The 20,741-nt window shown below is 45.5% G+C and overlaps 1 protein-coding gene across 1 annotated transcript; it reads right to left on the minus strand.

The window, feature by feature from the left end:
* Positions 1-10,146: 10,146 nt before the first annotated feature.
* LOC310830136 (uncharacterized protein) lies at positions 10,147-13,746 on the minus strand. The gene is made up of 2 exons (XM_083709781.1): positions 12,290-13,746; positions 10,147-12,204 (listed from the first exon to the last, which is right to left on the minus strand). Exon 2 carries the CDS (start codon positions 11,994-11,996, stop codon positions 10,938-10,940), a length of 1,059 nt encoding a protein of 352 aa, XP_083565907.1. The 5' UTR covers positions 11,997-12,204; positions 12,290-13,746; the 3' UTR covers positions 10,147-10,937.
* Between the last annotated feature and the right edge of the window lie 6,995 nt (positions 13,747-20,741).

Consider the following 20,741-nt stretch of genomic DNA (forward strand, 5'->3'; position numbering starts at 1 on the left):
TTTTCATCTGAGGTAGCCATCCTGGAAACAGAAGCAAGATGGTCTTTACATAGCTAATCCAGGACACTGGTTTCTGGGACACACAAACACACATACACTTCCCCCTGCAAGGGAATGCAGTCTTTGATGGGGAAAGGTTGCTCGCCCCTGTGTTACAACACGGAACAAAGCGTCCCTGCACTTGATGCAAGGAATATAGGGATATTTTTCTATCCAGACCTCAGCAGCTGCTCATACAACCAGATGCCAGGACAATATTTCCCACCTGCTCTCTGTCGTCCATTGTGACCATTTCCAGAGGGCTAGCTCTGTTAGTCTGCAGCAAAAAGCACACACTATAAACCAAGCCTTGCGGCATCATAAAGACTAACAGATTTATTGTGGCTTATGCCGTAAAGGATTATCTCATAATAAATCTGTTTGTTGGTAAGGTACCACACGAGGTTTTTTTCATCTAAGAACGTCACTTCTTTATTTTAAAAAGAGGGGGAGAGGTGAGGGGTTTTTCAAACCACAAAGACTACATACACCATATGTTTAAAGCGCATTCCCTTTCTACCAAGGAGCCCTGGGAACTCTAGTTTACCCATCACAGAGGCCTTAAGTAAGACAATGTCCAGAACCCTTAACAAACTACAGTTCCCAGAATCCTTGAGGGGGGGTGCTTTAAATGTATGCCATGTACGCAGCCAATGGTCACAGCCACGCGATACATTTAAAGCCCATGGTTGTCCCCCAAAATCCTGGGAGCTGTGGTTTGTTAAGCATGCTGGGAATTGCAGCTCTGTGGGTGTAAACCACAGCTCACAGGATTATTTGGCGGGGGGGCGCAATGTGATTTAAAGGTTTGGCATGTGCACAGCCAAAGTTGGAGACTTGTGGCTCTTCATATGTTGTTGGACTCCAGCCATGGCATTATATATATATAATAAAACATTAAACATTACAAAACTTCCCTATGCAGAGCTGCCTTCAGACATCTTCTAAAGGTTGTGTAGCTACTTATCTCCTTGGCTGAGGGGTTGCATAACTCCGTACCCACCAACCCACCTTTCATCCTAAGGAAAAGCAGGGCATTCTGGGATCAAATCAGAAACTGGGACGGTTTCTGTAAATCCGGGACTGTCCCTGCAAAATAGGGGCACTTGGAGGGTCTGCTATATATATGCCACCTTGAGGTCCCCTGGAGGAAAGATGGGATATACACAATAGGAAGTGGACAGAAAACAAACACACCCAGCCTTTGGAACTGGTTCTGGTGCTGGGGGGGGGTGCAAGAAGAGAAAGGGAATGTCACGCTGGCTGTGTACACATTCCCGTTTAATCTGCATCCAGTGCTCTTCTGCAACTGGTTTCATAAGATATTCACCACAATCCAGATCTATTCTGTATCCAGCCTGTTGCTTCATGTGACGCACTGACTTTTGACGGTTCCTCCCCCCTCCCCAAAACCAGTTTCCATCTGATTGAGAAAAAGAATAACGGAGCTCTTTTAAGATAGACATTGTGTACGCAGTCCCTGCCTTGCTAAATACATAATAAATAAGAGTGTGCTTTGAACTCCTGGAGAAGATGAGGAGAGAGATTGCTTTCATGTACTTTGGGGGTTCTTCTGTACTGCCTGCATTAATTTTTTTCTGAATCCATTCCCAACTCCATTTTCCCCCCAAAGCTACAGATGATGGCGCAGTCTGCTAAGTATGTAATCTCCTGCCCTTCAGCAGACAAAAATTCTTGCCCCCATCTTAATAAACAGGCAGCCCTCAAAGCCAACAGGGAGATCTTACCAAAAGGCAAGAGCCAATCCGAGTACCTCCATGGCCTCAAGAGACCGGAAGGCCTAGCTTTGAAGGTGAGATGTTGAGAGGTTAAAGCCTGCAGCCAAGCAGCCTGAGAAAATTGGGGGGGGGGGTGCGCGCCTGCATGACGTCAACTGTGGGGGGGGGGAGGAAAGCATGCAGAAATCCAACAGGCCTTTGCGAAACGTCTCGGGTCGACAAGTTCCTTCTGCAAAGCACTCCTTGGCTGCTGCCATCACTACCACCGTTTGGTCAGGGAAAGCTGTTTGGGAATTGAAAGAGGGGGACACATGCCACTTCTCAAAGCAGAAAAGAGCTGATTTTAAAAAACGAGGACAGCTCACTCTGCCCCCCCCCCACCAACAAAAATTAGAATCACAGAATCAGAAGGAAAATTTAAAAAGTTACAAAAATTGGGTGCCTCCCCCTCTCTCCACTGAGCAGTGGAAAGAGCTCAGGGGGTTCCCGGGTCTGTATAATAATAATAATAATAATAATAATAATAATAATTTTATACCCCGCCCATCTGGCTGGGCTTCCCTGGCCACTCTGGGTGGCTTCCAACAAAATATTAAAATACAGTAATGCATCAAACATTAAAAGCTTCTCTAAATTCAAGACACAGCGGAGATTCTCATAGCTGTAAGAAATAGGGTTCATTCACCTATTTACACCTTCAGTCTGTATGGAGGGAGTCCAGATCTTACAGCATTGACCCCCACATATAGCTGTCAACGTTTCCCTACACAGGTGTAATTGTATAGATGCTCCCATTAGCTGCGTTCCCCATCACCGGAAAAAGAAAGGACGGAGGAGGAATAGTTGGTAAAGTGCGCCCTCTGGTGACAGCGAACCACAACTGCAGAAGATAAATACTGCACTTCAGGCGATGAAAATGTAAGCTGAGAAAGCTGTCAGAAGAACCGACACATCCACTAACTCAATATTTGCCTTTGAGGTACAGCTTCCCTGAGCATTAAGAAAAAGAAAAAGAAACAAAACTGGAATTGAATTTATATATATATATTTGAATGCAATATCCACCCATTAAGGCAGTTGCTCTGGCAAATATGTCTGGCCACATTTTGTACAGTACAGAATGCGCTATGGAAATATCTAGGGAGGCATTAGGAAGCAAAGGAGAGGGAGCTCTGAGAGAAGGGGCCCTGGAATGATGAGCAGGAAGCTAGAGAACCGCTCCACCCTCCCAGCAAAGACGGGCCAGGGATGATCCCTCTGGGATGATAAGAAGAAAAATACTGGTAATAAAACACTGGTGTTGTAGACAAGGCTAAGGGATTTTTAAAAATGAGAGAGATGCTGGCCATCTTCAAGGCCTGGGCAGCAACCTACTGCGCCATCATTTCTTGCTGTGAAGGGAAAAGCTGAGCTGAACTGAGAGGAAATGTGTGGAGAGCAAGGGAGACACAGTTCCTTTATGTAGCAAAGTTACATTCCCCTTTTTACATGCACAGCAGATAGCTGGTTGCAGGCTCGTGTGAGCCTCTCACTGTTACACAATTCAGTCTGTCTCAGATTGAATTGTAGGTTCCTGGTAAGTTCCCTTGAATCCTTCTTAAAAGAATAAAGACGCCACAATCTTATTGGAAGTCAATAAAAGAAGTTTACTCACATCAGTTCACAGTTGGATTCTGAAAGGCAGACTTAGTTACAAATATGTAGATGTGGATCTACCCCCTATGGGGGAATAATCTCAGTGCTTCTCCTAGCTGAGAGCTAGTAAAGGAGTCCTAGCTAAAAGCTGGTCAAACGAAGAAGGAAGTCAAAAAAAGAAGGGAGGGGTGCTGTGTGACTCGTCCTTTTGTTACCTGGACAGGTAAGGCAACGCCCACATTCTATCACATGCAAAAGGAAGGATGCTCCAACCAGGAGGAACAGGAAATTTCGACTGGCTGGACCAAACATTCCCTCACATGTCTTTTCTAGCATTACAGTACAAGGAATGTTGCACTTGACTGCTTCTCATGGATCACATCCTACAAAAAACACAATCTGCACAAGAGGGAGAGGTCTAATGAGCACAGCAACTCATCTCTGGCAGGTCTTACTCTATGAAAATCAGTTGCCAAGATGAAAAGGATCACTGGATCACATTCATCCAGTGCTTTACCAACTGCACTGGCTCCCGGTGGAGTACAGGGTCAGGTTTAAGGTGCTGGTTTTGACCTTTAAAGCCCTATGCGACCACGTACCTACGGGACCGCCTCTCCTGGTATGCCCCACGGAGGACCTTAAGGTCCACAAATAACAACACTTTGGAGGTCCTGAGCCTCAAGGAGGTTAGATTGGTTTCAACTAGGGCCAGAGCCTTTTCGGCACTGGCCCCAACGTGGTGGAACGCTCTGTCACAAGAGATTAGGGCCCTGCGGGACTTGACATCTTTCCGCAGGGCCTGCAAGACAGAGCTGTTCCATCTGGCCTTTGGTTTGGACTCGGTCTGACCCTATGTTTCCCTCCCCTTATGGTCTTGATTTATCAGCTACTCTAAAATGAGGCTGCATTTTAAATTGCATTTTAACCTATATTTTAAATTGCCCCCCCCCTCTTTTTCCCCTATTATGTTTTTACTGTGATTTTATTGGTGTTAGCCGCCCTGAGCCCGGCTCTGGCCGGGGAGGGTGGGGTATAAATAAATTATTATTATTATTATTATTATTATTATTATTATTATTATTATCTCTAGATGCTTCAGGTAGGAAGAATTAAAGGAGCTGTCCAGCACAGGGGTATTATTATTATTATTATTATTATTATTATTATCCCTGCCTCCCCACAGCCATCTAAGTCCCCTCCTCTCCAGGGCTTTTCCCAAGCAATCTGAGATTACGTCTGCATGCAGCCAACCTATCCTCCACCCTTTTCACGCCTCTTCTGGTTCTGGGAGACCAGGGGAGAGGAGAGTTTGTCGCAGCAGGAGAGGGAGACACTTTCGACTCTTCACCAGAGGCTAGCAGGTCCCTATCCCTGGCTTACTCCACAATAGATCTGTTAGGTGTCATTTCTCCTTTGTATGTTTGCAAGCATGAGCAGAGCTTAAGAAAAGAGGCAGGGCCTGCTGGCAACTCCACTTGCCTTTGCGTAACCTCACTTCACATTTCCAATCAGAAGGCAGAAGATTGAATGGGGGCATCTGAGCTCTTTCGACGGATAATTGCAGCTTGGCTGGAGGAAGCGGCCTGATGTACAAGAAAAAGGGCAATTGCCTGGGTCTCTCAAATTAATCGCAGAATGTATTTTGAATTGTGCTGACTTGAAGATGCACTTCAGAGTCTCCGGGCAATGGAAATGAGCACTTGACTAGAATAACGACATTGGCTTGGGGCATGAGATAGTATTTTCATTATTTTCATTTTCTTTTTTAAAAAATCAGTTCTCCAGCAATGCATTTGATGTTCATTTTCCAAATCGGGAACGTGGGCAAAATAGATCCAGGAAATCATAGCAGCAGTTGTGTTCCTGCTGCAGTCCCTGCAGAGAAACAGCGTCTGGTGTGAAAATGCGGGCTTATGGAAACATGAACGGGATAAGATGAGGAATTGTGCCTATTTTTTAGTGGGTGCCTCTATTGCAGAGCAGACCTCGGGCTTGCAAGGTCTGCTTCGTGTTTTCCTAGCACCCTGGACAGAATCAGATGCAAAAGACATGCACTGTTTTAGACCCTATGCATGACCACAGTTCCAAAACATGCAGAGAGCCTCCAAAAGATGCAAAAGTTTCTCGCTGATACGGTTCCAAAAGAAAGAGGAGCAATACGTTTGACTCCTGCTTAGCTGCAGGAGTTGCTGGAAGCATTCAACTGTTTTAGGGACCCTACTCTGAATTTAGGGACACGGGTGGCGCTGTGGGTTAAACCACAGAGCCTAGGACTTGCTGATCAGAAGGTCGGCGGTTCGAATCCCCATGATGGGGTGAGCTCTTGTTGCTCGGTCCCTGCTCCTGCCAACCTAGCAGTTTGAAAACACGTCAAAGTGCAAGTAGATAAATAGGTACCACTCCAGCGGGAAGGTAAACGGCGTTTCCGTGCGCTGCTCTGGTTCGCCAGAAGCGGCTTAGTCATGCTGGCCACATGACCCAGAAGCTGTACGCCGGCTCCCTCGGCCAATAAAGCAAGATGAGCACCACAACCCCAGCGTCGGTCACAACTGGACCTAATGGTCAGGGGTCCCTTTACCTTTACTTTACTCTGAATTTACTCCATAGCCTTTACATCTCTCCAAGATCTCCCGCAAGGTTACCGAGGTTTAGGAACAATGTTTTAACAATTCAGAGTCAAAAATCGGTGTGCGCGTATTTCAAATCACTCAGAGATCCACCAGCAGATTCCCATCTGTCTTCTGTCCATCCCCAATCTAGATCGCATGAAGTGCTTGAATAATGGGAGGAGCTGTCCCCACCTATGATCATTCGTGATGGTCTCTGCTTAGCATGCGTTTTAGGATGCTAAAGGCAGCTCCCAATGGGATCAGGGAGAGGCAAGGAATAAGTACAGTGATACCTTGGTTCACAAACGCCTTGGTTCCCAAACGCCGAAAACCCAGAAGTAAGTGTTTCGGTTTTCGAACGTTTTTCAGAAGCCGAACGTCCAATGCAGTTATTGGCTATTGTTTCAGTCAGAAGCTGCACCTTGGTTTTTGAACATTTCGGAAGTCAAATGGACTTCCGGAATGGATTCAGGTTGGTGTTTTTGTTTTTGCTATTTATTTCGTCTTTTTGTTTCTGAGGCTTTTTCGGTTAATTTGTTTTTGTGACTGTGTGGAACCCAGTTCACCTACTGATTGATTGATTGTGTGACTGCGGAAATGGATAAAAGCCACACACACACACACACACCCATCCAAACAATGACTATCATCAGTGTGGGTAAGAAAAAAATACAACACTGTCTTGTTTGTTTTATAGCACAGTACATTGATTATTGCTTTCATTTTATGGATCAATGTCCTCATTAGATAGTAAAATTCATGTTGAATTGCTGTTTTAGGGGTTGTTTTTAAAAGTCTGGAACGGGTTAATCTGTTTTGCCTTACTTTCTATCAGGGCCATCTTACCCATAGGTGCTAGGGGTGCGGGGCACCGAGGCGCTGGGCTCTCAGGGGCACCAGGCCTAAAGGCCAGGGCCTGAGAGTTGAGTCTGGGGAAGAGCCCGCCCATTGGTCGGAGCGCTGTGGCGGGCTCTTCTGCTGCGGGCGGCTCTGCACTGCGAGTTTGAGGGCAACCGAGCCAGCGAGACGCTGAGGGGGGCAGCCGACTCTGCCCTCCTGCGTGCCTGGGACTGGGCAAAAGAGAGGGGGCACTGGGCGGATATTTGCACCCCGGTGCCACATATGCTTAAGACAGCCCTGCTTTCTATGGGAAAGCATGCCTTGGTTTTGGAACACTTTGGTTTTGGAACGGACTTCCGGGACGGATTAAGTTTGAGAACCAAGGTACCACTGTACCACCACTTATATCACAGCAGGGATGATGACTTAATCCTCCTGGCTCTGCATGCCAATTATTTATTTATTCTTCTTGGCCGTTGGACCCACCCACCCTTGGTCTCATCCACACAATCCGCCGGAGACTGTCTTCGTATGCAGTGTCAAATCCCTAACCCACCCAGGGTTTGAGACCCATTGGCTACCCTCACCTTCTTAAAGCTGAGGGATCAATAAAGACATCATAAATAATGGATCCTATGGAAAAGAAACCAGCAATGAGAAACACCATCAGATTTCAAATATTTAATGCCTGCGCTAGGGCAGTATATTAATACAACCAAATGGAAATCACCAACCTACTGAGACTGGAAGAGAACCCAAGGTGGATTTGTGTATCTTGGGGCAAGAGGGGATAAGTTAATTGAAGGTTACTTTTTTGGGTGGGGAGGGGACTCCCTAGAGCAGGGGTCAGCAAACTTTTTCAGCAGGGGGCCTGGTCCACTGTGCCTCAGACCTTATGGGGGGCCGGACTATATTTTGAAGAAGAAAAAAAATGAACGAATTCCTATGCCCCACAAATAACCCAAAGATGCATTTTAAAAAGGACATGTTCTACTCATGTAAAAACACACTGATTCCTGGACCGTCCACAGGCCGGATTTAAAAGGTGATTGGGCCAGATTTTGCCTACCCCTGCCCTAGAGGGAATATTAGATCAAGTGGATACAGATAACCCAACTGTCCCCCTCTCATAATAGTAGAACCAGAAGTCATCCAACCAAGCTGAATGCTTAAGGAAAGATGAAAGTAAGTACTTCTTCACACAGAACTTAGTTAAACTCTGGAATTTGCTACCAAACTGTGTAGTGATTTCTGCCAACCCAAAGGCGGATTGGGCAAACTAATGGAGAATAAGTGCTATCAAGGGTTCCTAGTCCAGAGATGGTGTGCATCTGAATATCACTTGCTGGGGCTCATCGGGAGTGAGCTTCTTTCTAGGCACCTGGTTGGCTACTGTGAGAAAAGGAGGGTGGAGGAGGCGGGCCTTTGTTCTGATTCGCCAGGGCTCTTCTCATCACACATCACGACAGCGAGGGATATTGCCCAATGAGGAAACATTGTACATGGGTCTGGGTAGCTCAGTTGGTGCTGACGACGCTAAGGTTGCAGGTTCGATCCCCGTATGGGAAAGCTGGGTATTCCTGCATTGCAGGGGGTTGGACTAGATGATCCTCAGGGTCCCTTTCAACTCCACAAGTCTTTGATTCTATGGGGTCAAACTGAATGATAAATATTATAGAAGCTGCCTTTAGGAATGGGCCTACAGCTCACCGGTAAAGCAGTTGTTGTGCATGCAGGGCCGGATTTAGGTTTGATGAGGCCCTAAGCTACTGAAGGTAACGGGGACCTTTATATGTCCATCTGTCCTTTGTCAACAAAAAATTGTCACTGTTTTTTGTGGTGAATATCTGCTATATGGTAATATACGGACCTAATAGGTATCTAAAGCCATTTGCACATAACAAAATATGTATTTTATCAAAGTAATTGTTGAACTGAAATACAATTAAGAAGAAATATATAGCTTGTATTTGATTACATGTTGTTCTTATATTCAACTAACAAAATATTTAAAAAAGAAAGAAAAGAAGAAGTATATTAATAGTGAAATAATTATTAAGCTCTAACATAAAATGATTGGAGGTCCATTACTTACATCATAGGATCCTGCACAACACAAAACACAGTTGCTGTATGTAGGCTTAATTTAAATTTTTTTTTATCTTATATTTTGGAAATGTACATCCAGGTTTTTTTTCCTTTAAATTTTTTGGGGGGCCCCAAGAGAGTGGAGCCCTAAGCTATAGCTTGTTTAGCTTATACGTAAATCCAGCACTGAGCGCATGCAATATGTACCCGAGTCAGGAGAAGAGCCCTGCCGGAAGCCGTACACAGCTGCTGATAGTCAAAGTAGACAATGGGGGGGCTAAATGGACTGTGATCTAAGGCAGGTTTCTACATACCTTCAGCCTAGGTAGAGATTATTGCCCAGAAGAGGTTGTTTCATAAAGCCACATCCTATTAGCTACACAGAGTTCCTAGGTGGAGATCTGCACCTCCTCAAGAGAGGTGTCCCATGCCTGGTGTAGCCTTCAAGGATCTGGTGTGCTTGGTCAGCCTGCCCAATGCTTTTAAATGTCTCCTGGTTCACCACCTGTATGGCCCCTACCCAAGAATGCTGCAGGTAGAACCCATCAGGAGCCAGAATGCATTGTGCAGTCCACACCGCCTAATCATCCCCAAAGGTGACGCTGAAGCAAAATCCACATCTACATTTCACCACCATTGTGGGACACACGGAGACACACCAATGTGGACATGATTCTAGCGCTTGAATATTACAGTGGACGCTTGGGTTGTGAACGTGATCCGTGCGGGATGCACATTTGCAACCCGCGGCATTCGCAACATGGGTCTGTGCGTCTGCGCACACGCGGGTTGCGATTCGGTGCTTCTGTGCATGTGCAAAGCGCAGGTTAGCGTTTCTGCGCATGCACGACTGCCAAAACCCAGAAGTAACCCATTCCGGTACTTTCGGGTTTCGGTGATCCGTAACCTGAAAAAACGCAACCTGACACATCTGTAACCCGAGGTATGACTGTATTATTATTATTATTATTATTATTATTATTATTATTATTATTATTAATTTATACCCCGCCCATCTGGCTGGGTTTCCCCAGTCACTCTGGGCGGTTCCCAAAATAATATTAAAAACACGATAAAACATCAAACATTGAAAACTCCCCTAAACAGGGCTGCCTTCAGATGGCTTCTAAAAATCAGATAGTTGTTTATTTCCTTGAAATCTGATGGGAGGGCATTCCACAGAGCGGGCTCCATCACTGAGAAGGCCCTCTGCCTGGTTCCCTGTAACCTCACTTCTCGCAGGGAGGGAACCGCCAGAAGGCCCTCAGAGCTGGACCTCAGTGTCTGGGCTGAACGATGGGGGTGGAGACGCTCCTTCAGGTATACTGGGCTGAGGCCATTTTGGGCTTTAAAGGTCAGCACCAACACCTTGAATTGTGCTCGGAAACATACTGGGAGACAATGTAGGTCTTTCAGGACCAGTGTTATGTGGTCTCGGCGGCCACTCACCAGTCTAGCTGCCGCATTCTGGATTTGTTGTAGTTTCCGGGTCACCTTCAAAGGTAGCCCGACGTAGAGCGCATTGCAGTAGTCAAGTGGGAGATAACCAGAGCATGCACCACTCTGGAGAGACAGTCTGCGGGCAGGTAGGGTCTCAGTCTGTGCATCAGATGGAGCTGGTAGACAGCTGCCCTGGACACAGAAATGTTGGCCCTCAACTCCAGAGGGAGGCCAGACGAGAAGGTTCATCTGAGGTACGCATTTCCTAGAGTCCCCTTCTCAAGGAGAAGAAGTGAGTGTCATGGGGCAGTGATTCCACACAAGGCCAGCCTCATCCTGACATTTGTTTACAGGACTTGAGATAGGGCAGAGCTACGACTGCAAGGAACGAGGGGTGGGGGTGGGAATGGGAGAAGCAGGCTAGCACTCCAACCTCATAGCAAATAGGAGGGCCCAGAGTTATGGGTGAGAGTAAGACAGAGCTTGAAGAACACCAGAAGGCCAACTTCTATTACTTAGTGGTCCCTCCCTCCCCCACAACCCCATCTCATTTCTCTGAGTCAAAGGGACCTTCGGGTTCATTCCAGTTCTTGCCCTGGTTCTTCTTCCTGTTCCTCTCTGCCATGACAATGGCAGCGATCACCGTCACCAAGACGGTGACAGTGATAACCAGGACAGTGGCGGTCTCTGCCACGCACAGCTGGCTGTCCACAGACGTGAGAGGTGACCCCGCCAGCTGCCAGGGGCTGGCGCAGGTGATGTTCTCGTAGTCATCCACATGGAGGTGCCGGACACTCATGATCTTGCCGAAAACACGCTGGAGGTCGCAGTCGCAAATCCACGGGTTGCCTGCAAATTGGATGTGGGTGCTGATGGTCTGGATGTTCAGGAACGTCTTGAATTTGAGGTGGATGAGCTGGTTGCCCGTCAGGGACAGAAGCTTCATGTTGTGCAAGGAGATGAAAGCCTCCAGCTCAATGGCGCTGATGTTGTTGTTGCTCAGGAGGAGGACCTCAAGGTTCTGGAGCATGAAGGAGAAGCCGTTGTAGAGCACCGTAAGCCTGTTAGACTGAAGGTAGAGGTGTCTGAGCCCAGAGAGGCCCCGGAAAGTTCCTCTCTCGATCGAAGTCACCCGGTTGTGGCTCAGGTCCAGCTTCTCCAAGTTCTCCAGGTACTGCAAGCTGTTGAACCGCAAGGCTCCCAGGTGGTTGTAGGACACCTTGAGTTCCTTCAGAGAAGTCAAGTCATCCGAGAAGTAGTGCGGCAGGTGGACCAGGAGGTTGTGGCTGAGGTCCATCTTCTCCAGAAAGCCCAGGGTCCTGAAAGCATTGGGCCATATCCTCACAATGGGATTGTGGGACAAGAGGAGAATTCTCAAGGACCACAAGGCATCAAAGCCGCCTCCCTCTAGCCCACTCAAGTTGTTGTGCCTCAAGTCCAGCATCCATGTGTCGTGAGGGACGCCTGGGGGGACTTGGGCCAAGTGGCGGCTGTGGCAGTCCACGAAACTGGAGGACTCGTAGCAGGTGCACGGGTGGGGGCAAGCCTGGGAGGCCTGGGCCACCAGGGCGCACGACAAGAGGATGGCTACGGAGAAGGGAGACATCTCCAGAAGACCTGGTGGAGGTCCGGCTTTTGCTGTGCGCTTGCAAAGCCCTCAGCTGAACTGGTAAGGAATGGAGATCGCAGCACCAAGCGCTCCTCATTCGATCCAGAGAGTCATATTTCTTCAGAGGAATCCATAACAAAGAGCTCTTTGTCGAGTGATTAGCTAAGAGCTTCCTTGGACTTTCGCCTTGGAGGACAACAGGCAACTTGAGCAAACCAGAGAGGAAGAAACGGATCAGAGAGGCCTGTAACTGGAGCAGCAGCACTTTCTGCAAGATGTGTCAATCATACCTTATCTCGTTGGTCTCTTTCTCTCTATTTCCAGCTTCAGCGGCTTGGAACCTTGAAAGCCGAACAGGGCGGCAGGGGACCAGAACAGGCTTTTTCAGTTCTATCTTCCAGAGAGAGGCACTAAATGAAAGAGAGGGAAAAGGGAGCAATGACTGGAATATCGACAGGGGAAGGCTTTAGTCTGTAATCACGTTAGGGCATGGGTAGGCAAACTAAGGCCCGGGGGCCGGATCTGGCCCTATCTCCTTCTAAATCCAGCCCGCGGACGGTCCAGGAATCAGCGTGTTTTTACATGAGTGGAATGTGCCTTTTTATTTAAAATGCATCTCTGGGTTATTTGTAGGGCATAGGAATATGTTCATATTTTTCCCAAAAAAATATAGTCCGGCCCCCCACAAGGTCTGAGGGACAGGGGACCGGCCCCCTGCTGAAAAAGTTTGCTGACCCCTGCTTTAGGGGTCTAGGTAGACAGCCCCCTAACCATTTTCTCTGTTTTACCCTCCTTTGGTTGCCAGACCTTGAAATCAGAGCACTCCATATACCAAGCAATAGCTTTACCTGCTAACAGTTAAGATGCCCTCACAGTGTACTTCCGCGCCCTTTAAAGTTGTAAATGAACTGTAATGCACCACAGGAAGCAGCAGAGGGTGCTTTTTTATTCTGGGAGGGGTGCTCCCCCTCCAATGGCACCCACATGACGCCATTGGCATCAAAATGCCAGCCTATATTGTTTTACCCATGTAATCAAGAACGGCCAGCCCCCTTTAACAAACTCCTCCTCCCTCCCAGCACTGCCACTCACTTAGAGAAGGCAAGAAAGTGTTATAAGAATTTTAAGGTCTCAGATATAGAATAAAGATTCATAAATGCACATGTATGTAAATATATGAGCCATGTGTCTGAAATAGTATGGGACAGCAATCCTGAAGCCATTTTGACTCTGAAATATTCCTCTGCAGTAAGGGAGGCAAATGGGGAAAGCCTTCCCATTGTCTTTTTGCTTGCAAATCCTGCCATAAAGGGCGTATTTGTGTATGAAAAGGGTGAGCCTGTGCCCTGGACTCAGGAACTAAAGCATTAACCATCACAAAAGAATGGCCAGGCTGCCCAGGTAATGCCATCAGTGACCATTATCAAGTATCCTGGCAGACAGGATTTCTGCCTCCTTCTGTGATGTATGTATGATATTTGGGGGGTTGGTCTTGGGCTACAGGGTGGGCAATTTCAAAAGTCTATATAAGGGCTTGCGCACCATTGTACTGGGTTCCTCCTCCCTCCTGCGTGTGGTGAGTGGGGACCCTGTTGCAAGAGTTCCTTGAATAAAGATCAGGCTTACTAGCCGCTTTGCTTCTCAATATACTCTGGTGGGCCTCCGTTTTCTCCTACCAAGAGGGAACCCACTTAAGGACTCTATACGAGCTCTGGAATACCCCATAAGGGAAAGGGAGCAGTTTTTCTTATAACAATAGCAAGCAGCAACGCAACTTGACATTTTCATCCCTGAAAAGGTTTTTGATTTGAGTTCCTACTGAAATGAGGCTGCATTTTAATGTTGTATTTTAATCTTGTTTTTAAGTTGTATTTCAATCAATTGTTTTTATACCGGTGTTAGCCGCCCTGAGCCCGGTCTTGGTTGGGGAGGGTGGGGTATAAATAAAATTTAATAATAATAACAACAACAATGAGGAGGAGGAGAAACGGCAGGTCAAGGGTTGGCTGAGGGTCCCCTGACAAAGTGTGTAGGCCTTAGTGGGGGATCATGTCCCCTATAGCCTGTGAGGTCCTCACAAGGCATGCTGAGGCAACCGCCAAAGCCCCAGCCCCACTGCTGTGCCCACCAATCAACACCGAGGAAATGAGGCACCATTTTGGTTTCCCAAAATGCTCTCCTCATGTAACATGGTACCAAGGCATTGTGGGAAATTTAAGCGCTGGTTCACTACCGAATACGTATCGGGGTACTTCTGCTGCTGCCCACCACTGCTAGGAAAGCCCACTGGACCCATCAGCTCCAAAGGAAGGGACCCATCTGAGGACATGTTGCCAATGGCTCCCTCGGTCCTAGAGCCGAGGACAGACTGTCACAGAAAGGGGCTGAGTTCAGCCTATGCATATCAAGATGGAGGCTGGAGAAGGAGAACGAGGCTGACCTTCGTGCAGATTTTTCACCAGCTGCTCCAGAATGTGCACATATGCAGGGATTACGGCTGGCAGAGACCAAAGCTGATCAGCTGCAAATTTAAACCTTCAAACCCCAGCTTGTTCACACATCTGGGATGTTGTTAATCCCCAAGAGGAGGGTGGCTGAGTAGGGACAATGAGGGACCCAAGAGATGCATACAAGGCACCACTGAGGTCAATATTGTGCAATTGAAATTACATACCCTCCAATCTTTCCCCAATGAAAATAGGGACATCCTATTCCAGAATAATTAGAAGAATAAGAAAAATAAGAATAACAATAATGTTATTATTTAAACCCCGCCCATTTGAGTGGGTTGCCCCAGCCACTCTGGGCAGCTGCCAACATATATAAAAACAATAAAACGTTTGAACATTTTAAAACTTCGCCATAAAGGGCTGCCTTCATATGTCTTCTAAAGACAGTTGTGTTTCTCTTTGGCTCGGAGGTCGTGTAACTCAATACCTGCCAACATTTCTCCGATGAAAACAGGGGCATCCTAAGGAAAAGTGGGACGTTCCGGGATTAAATCAGAAACCGGGACGGCTTCTGTAAATCCAGGACTGCCCCTGGAAAATAGGGACACTTGGAGGGTCTGCTTCCAATTCTATGATTCTATGAGTAGGAGGTCTAATTTGACCTAATCTTACAGGGCGATTCTTATGTTCAAACCCAATCAAACGGTTCCACTTGAAGAAATTCATGGTTTTGCGGGCCATTGGGGCAAGTATCTCATAAACTCTGTATTTCTCCCCCTTTTACGGCAATTGCTAGGTTCCCCCTGAGTTGATTCAGACCCTCGCTCAGCTTCTTCCTTTCCCCCTTTGAGGAGTACAAGGTGTTCTAATTGTTCACCAAAAGCACAAAGTGCCTCATTCAGCCACACATCTGAAAGGGCCATGATGATGCACAAAACAGGTGGGTGGTTTTGAGGCAGCCCATTTTCCATTGCTGAAGGTGGTGAGTGGTGACAGGGGACCAGGAGAACAGAGCCTCTGTGAATCACTCACACTCAGAAACCCCTTTTTAAAAAAAAAGTGTACTTAAGCTAGCCTTCCTTTATTTTGAAAGAAAAGCTGTTTGTGGGTTCCAAATAATAGTAATGGGCTCTGTATGCTTTTTCTCCAGTATGCAAGGCTGGGTTGACCATTAAGAAAAATAAGCATGTGCTTAGGCAGTGGCGTAGCCTGGGGGGTGCAGGGGAGGCCGGCCGCACCAGGCGCAACATCTGGGGGTTAGGGTTAGGGGACGCAAATCCACGGGTTAGGGGGCGCAAGTCCATGGGTTAGGGGGTGCAAATTACTTGCCTTGCCCCGGGTGCTGACAACCCACGCTACGCCACTGTGCTTAGGGCTGGTGTCAGCAAACTTTTCCAGCAGTGGGCCATTGTCCCTCAGACCTTGTGAGGGAGCCAGATTATATTTTGAGGGGGGGGATGAACAAATTCCTATGCCCCACAAATAACCCAGAGATGCATTTTAAATAAAAGGACACATTCTGCTCATGTAAAAACACACTGGTTCCCGGACCGTCTGAGGGCAGGATTTAGAAGGTGATTGGGCTGGATCCGGCCCCCGGGCCTTAGTTTGCCTACCCATGGCTTAGGGCATCAAAGGAAGGGGGGGGTACCACAGAAATCTTCCATTGTCTGGTTTTTAACATTAATGGTCACAAATAGCTCAGCCGAGCATTCATTTTCTCAGTTAAAGTATATTTTAAAAATCCCAGCAATACAACTATGCAACAAAGGGAGGCTGGGTGCCTTATCTCTACTGACTATAGATGCACATGTGTTACGTAAGATTGGTTTTGAGGATCTGACTTTGCAATTGGAAAAAGAAGGAGAATTTTTTTCAAATATAAATATACCAAAATAAACATTATTTTTCCACCTTACTGTAGGTTTCATTTCATTTCGAAAAATAATTCCCCCCCCCCCATTTTTTTTACAAATTATTATTTATTTACAGGATTTTAAAAAATATTACGGTTTTATTTAGTTTTTTATTATTTTACTTTTAAGTGTTCATCTAGAAATCAACATGTACAAATCTGTCCTTTTTTAAAATAGAGAGAGAGAGACATACATTGCCATTGTATTAAAAATAGCTTAAGAATATGCGTTAGCCAAAAGAAAAAAAAACATGGTTCATAGGATAACCAGGTACGAAGCAAGCAAGAAACAAACCATACCTCTTCCTTCCCTCAAAGCTATTCTATAAACTCTGCATCACAAAGTAGAGAAAGTGGTATAAACCACTTTGTCTCTCTTCGTTTTATGCCAAGAAGTACTCAGTTCTGTTCATATGCAACCATATTAGTGCAACAGCTGGTCGTTGGGATTAATTCAAAACTAACAAACAAGCAACTAAACAAATCCAAGTCACAGAGGCAGCTAAAGCCACTTGTTTGTTTCATCTATATTTAGGTCATTTAACAGTTTTAATTCTAAAAATTGGTCTCCCAGCTTTGCAGCCGGAGATGAACTATGTACAGTAGTTCTTTGGGTTCCTATCCCACCCACTCCTACAGGCTTAGGGAGAGTGACTCCATGTGGTCAAAATAAAATGCACAGATAGGACATAACGGAGCAAGGGGCACACAGCAAGCAAAGTCAATTGATTTCAATGGGCATTGCTTCCTTGGCACAGGATTGCAGACTTAAGCAGGAATTTAAGGCTGTGATCCTAGACGCAATTACCTGGGAGCAGGCTCCACTGAAAACTATGAGACTTTCTCCTGAGCAGGAATGCATGTAGGCTTGTAGGCTCATTTCAATTCATGGGATTTGAAAGTTTTAACTGCAGGTGGATCATGTCCACGGATCTTAAATTGAGAGTCAATATGATGTAGCTGACAAGCATGTTGGCTTGAACATGGAAATACGTGGTTCGTGTTTATGGGGCTTGTGCACCTTTAATAGTAGAGAGGATTTCAGCACTTATTGCTTGCCATGTGTCTGCTGAAATTCTGCTGGGCTATTAATTAAGGGTGCAGGAGACCTCTTCATCTTTGCATCTGGTTCATGCCTACCCTTTCATCTCAGATTAATTATGAAACAAGGGACGCGGGTGGCGCTGTGGTCTAAACCACAGAGCCTCTTGGGCTTGTCGATCAGAAGGTTGGCAGTTCGAATCCCCGCGACGGGGTGAGCTCCCGTTGCTCAATCCCTGCTCCTGCCAACCTAGCAGTTCAAAAGCATGTCAAGATGCAAGTAGATAAATAGGTACCGATCCGGCGGGAAGGTAAATGGTGTTTCCGTGTGCTGCTCTGGTTCGCCAGAAGCGGCTTAGTGAAGCTGTCTGCGGACAAATGCCAGCTCCCTTGGCCAGTAAAATGAGATGAGCACCGCAACCCCAGAGTCGTTCGCGACTGGACTTAACGGTCAGCGGTCCCTTTACCTTTTAATTATGAAACCCCCTGCATCTCAGGCCCTGATTAGATACTGCAAGCAAGGCTTCTCTCACCCCCAACCAGAACATGCCAGAACTCAGTTCCGGCACCTCTCAGGTGGGCACCATTGCAATTATTTTTCATGGTGAGTTTTCTAGAAAAATAGCACTGGTTGCAAGGAACAAACCATGACCACATTTTACAAAAATATATATATATATTACAGTGGTACCTTGGGTTATATGCGCTTCAGGTTACATACGCTTCAGGTTACAGACTCCGCTAACCCAGAAATAGTACCTCAGGTTAAGAACTTTGCTTCAGGATGAGAACAGAAATCATGCTCCCGCAGCGTGGCAGCAGCAGGAGGCCCCATTAGCTAAAGTGGTGCATCAGGTTAAGAACAGTTTCAGGTTAAAAACAGACCTCCGGACCGAATTAAGTACTTAACCCGAGGTACCACTGTATTAGGAAAATGCAGGCTTTTTGTGCTGCGGGTGGGGAGATTCCATTTGGAGTAGAGAAGGGGATTCTTTTTAAAAAAAAAAAATATTTATTAAAGATTTTATTAATACAATAAAGAAAAAACAAACAAAAGAACAACAAAAAAGAAAAAAAGAAAAAGCACTTACACCTTATACAAAAAGCATACCACAACCAAATCAATTAGATAATAACCATATTTTCTTCGCTTTTTGGACTTCCTCACATCTCTCATTCCTGCGTTCCTGGTTTATAAAACTTTAACCAGCAATTTATCACCTTATTTCAATTCTTATTTTATAATTTTCCAATATTGTGTCCCTAACTTTAGATACTTTTATCCAAAACTTACATACTTAATTTAGACATAATATTTATCCAAAATTTATCTTTTCTTAAATTTCACTTGTCTTCATATTCTTTTCAACTAGCTTGGTGGTGCCATGTTATTTACAATCTTGCATCTTTCTTAACACTCATACAATTTGCAATGTTTTTGTAAATAGTCCTTAAATTTCTTCCAGTCCTCTTCCACTGTTTCCTCTCCCAGGTCTCGGATTCTGCCAGTCATTTCCGCCAGTTCCCTATAGTCTATCAGTTGCATCTGCCATTCTTCCAGTGTGGGCAAGTCTTGGGTTTTCCAATGTTTGGCGACAAGTATCCTTGCTGCTGTTGTTGCATACATAAAGAATGTTCGGTCCTTCTTTAACACCCTCTGGCCAACAATGCCTAAAAGGAAGGCCTCTGGTTTCTTAGGGAAGGTATACTTAAATACCTTTTTCAACTCATTATATATCATTTCCCAGAAAGCCTTAACTCTAGGGCAAGTCCACCAGTGGTGAAAGAAAGTTCCTTCAGTTTCTTTACATTTCCAACATTTATTGTCAGACAGATGATATATTTTTGCAAGCTTGACTGGAGTCATGTACCACCTATATATCATTTTCATAATATTTTCTTTCAAGGCATTACATGCCGTGAACTTCATACCGGTGGTCCATAACCTTTCCCAGTCAGCAAACATGATATTATACCCAATGTCCTGTGCCCATTTTATCATAGCTGATTTAACCGTTTCATCTTATGTATTCCATTTTAACAGCAAGTTGTACATTCTTGAGAGTACCTTAGTCTTAGGTTCTAACAATTCTGTTTCCAACTTCGATTTTTCCACCTGGAATCCTATCTTTTTATCCAAATTAAAAACCTCTTTAATCTGAGCATAATGTAGCCAATCTCGCACTCCAAACTCTGCAGCCTCCAATTATCTCCATCTTTTTCTAATATTTCCCAATATTTCGGCCATTTGGCCTCCATATTGAGTCTTTTCCAGGCCTTAGCTTCCATTGGTGATAACCACCTTGGGGTCTTATTTTCCAATAAGTCTTTATATTTTGTCCAGACATTAAACACTGCTTTCCTGACAATATGGTTCTTGAAAGCCTTATGACTTTTAACCTTGTCGTACCACAAATATGCATGCCATCCATAAGCATTGTTAAAACCTTCCAGATCTAAAACATCAGTGTTTTCAAGAAGCAGCCAATCTTTCAACCAGCAAAAAGCTGCTGATTCATAATACAACCTTAAGTCTGGCAGGGCAAAGCCCCCTCTTTCTTTAGCATCAGTTAATATCTTAATATCTGGGCTTTTTGCCCTGCCAGACAAATTTGGAGATATCTCTTTGCCACCTCCCAAAACACTCCACTTTATCCACAATCTGTAAAGTCTGGAACAGAAACAGCATTTTTGGCAATACATTCATCTTTATAGCAGCAATTCGGCCCAACAAGGAAAGTTTCAATCTTGACCAACCTTCTAGATCCCTTTTAATTTCTGACCAACACTTTTCATAGTTATCCTTAATTAAGATCAGATTCTTGGCTGTTATGTTTACCCCTAGGTATCTTACTTTTTTAACCACATTTAACTCTGTCTCTTTCTGAAACCTTTCTGATTCTGAAGATGTCAATTTTTTCCCCAATACCTTAGTTTTTTGCTTGTTTAGTATAAATCCCGCCACCCGACCAAACTCATGAATCAATTGTAATACCCTTTTCGTACTAGATTCTGGCTCCTGTAAGGTCAAAACCAGGTCGTCTGCAAAACTTTAAGTTTATACTGTTTCGCTCCGACCTGAATTCCTTCAACCAACCGGTCCCCTCTAATCATATTCAAGAGCACCTCCAGGACCGAAATGAATAACAAAGGAGATATAGGGCAACCTTGTCGTGTTCCTTTTTCAATTTTAAACTCTTCCGTCACCACATTGTTAACTATCAATTTAGCCTTTTGTTCTGAGTAGATTGCATCTATCCCATTTTCAATTCCCAGTCCCACTCCCATCCCTTCCAGGTTTTTCTTCATGAACTTCCATGAAATATTGTCAAAGGC

Source organism: Podarcis gaigeae (assembly GCF_964106915.1).
Source record: "Podarcis gaigeae genome assembly, chromosome: 13".
NCBI lineage: Eukaryota > Metazoa > Chordata > Lepidosauria > Squamata > Lacertidae > Podarcis > Podarcis gaigeae.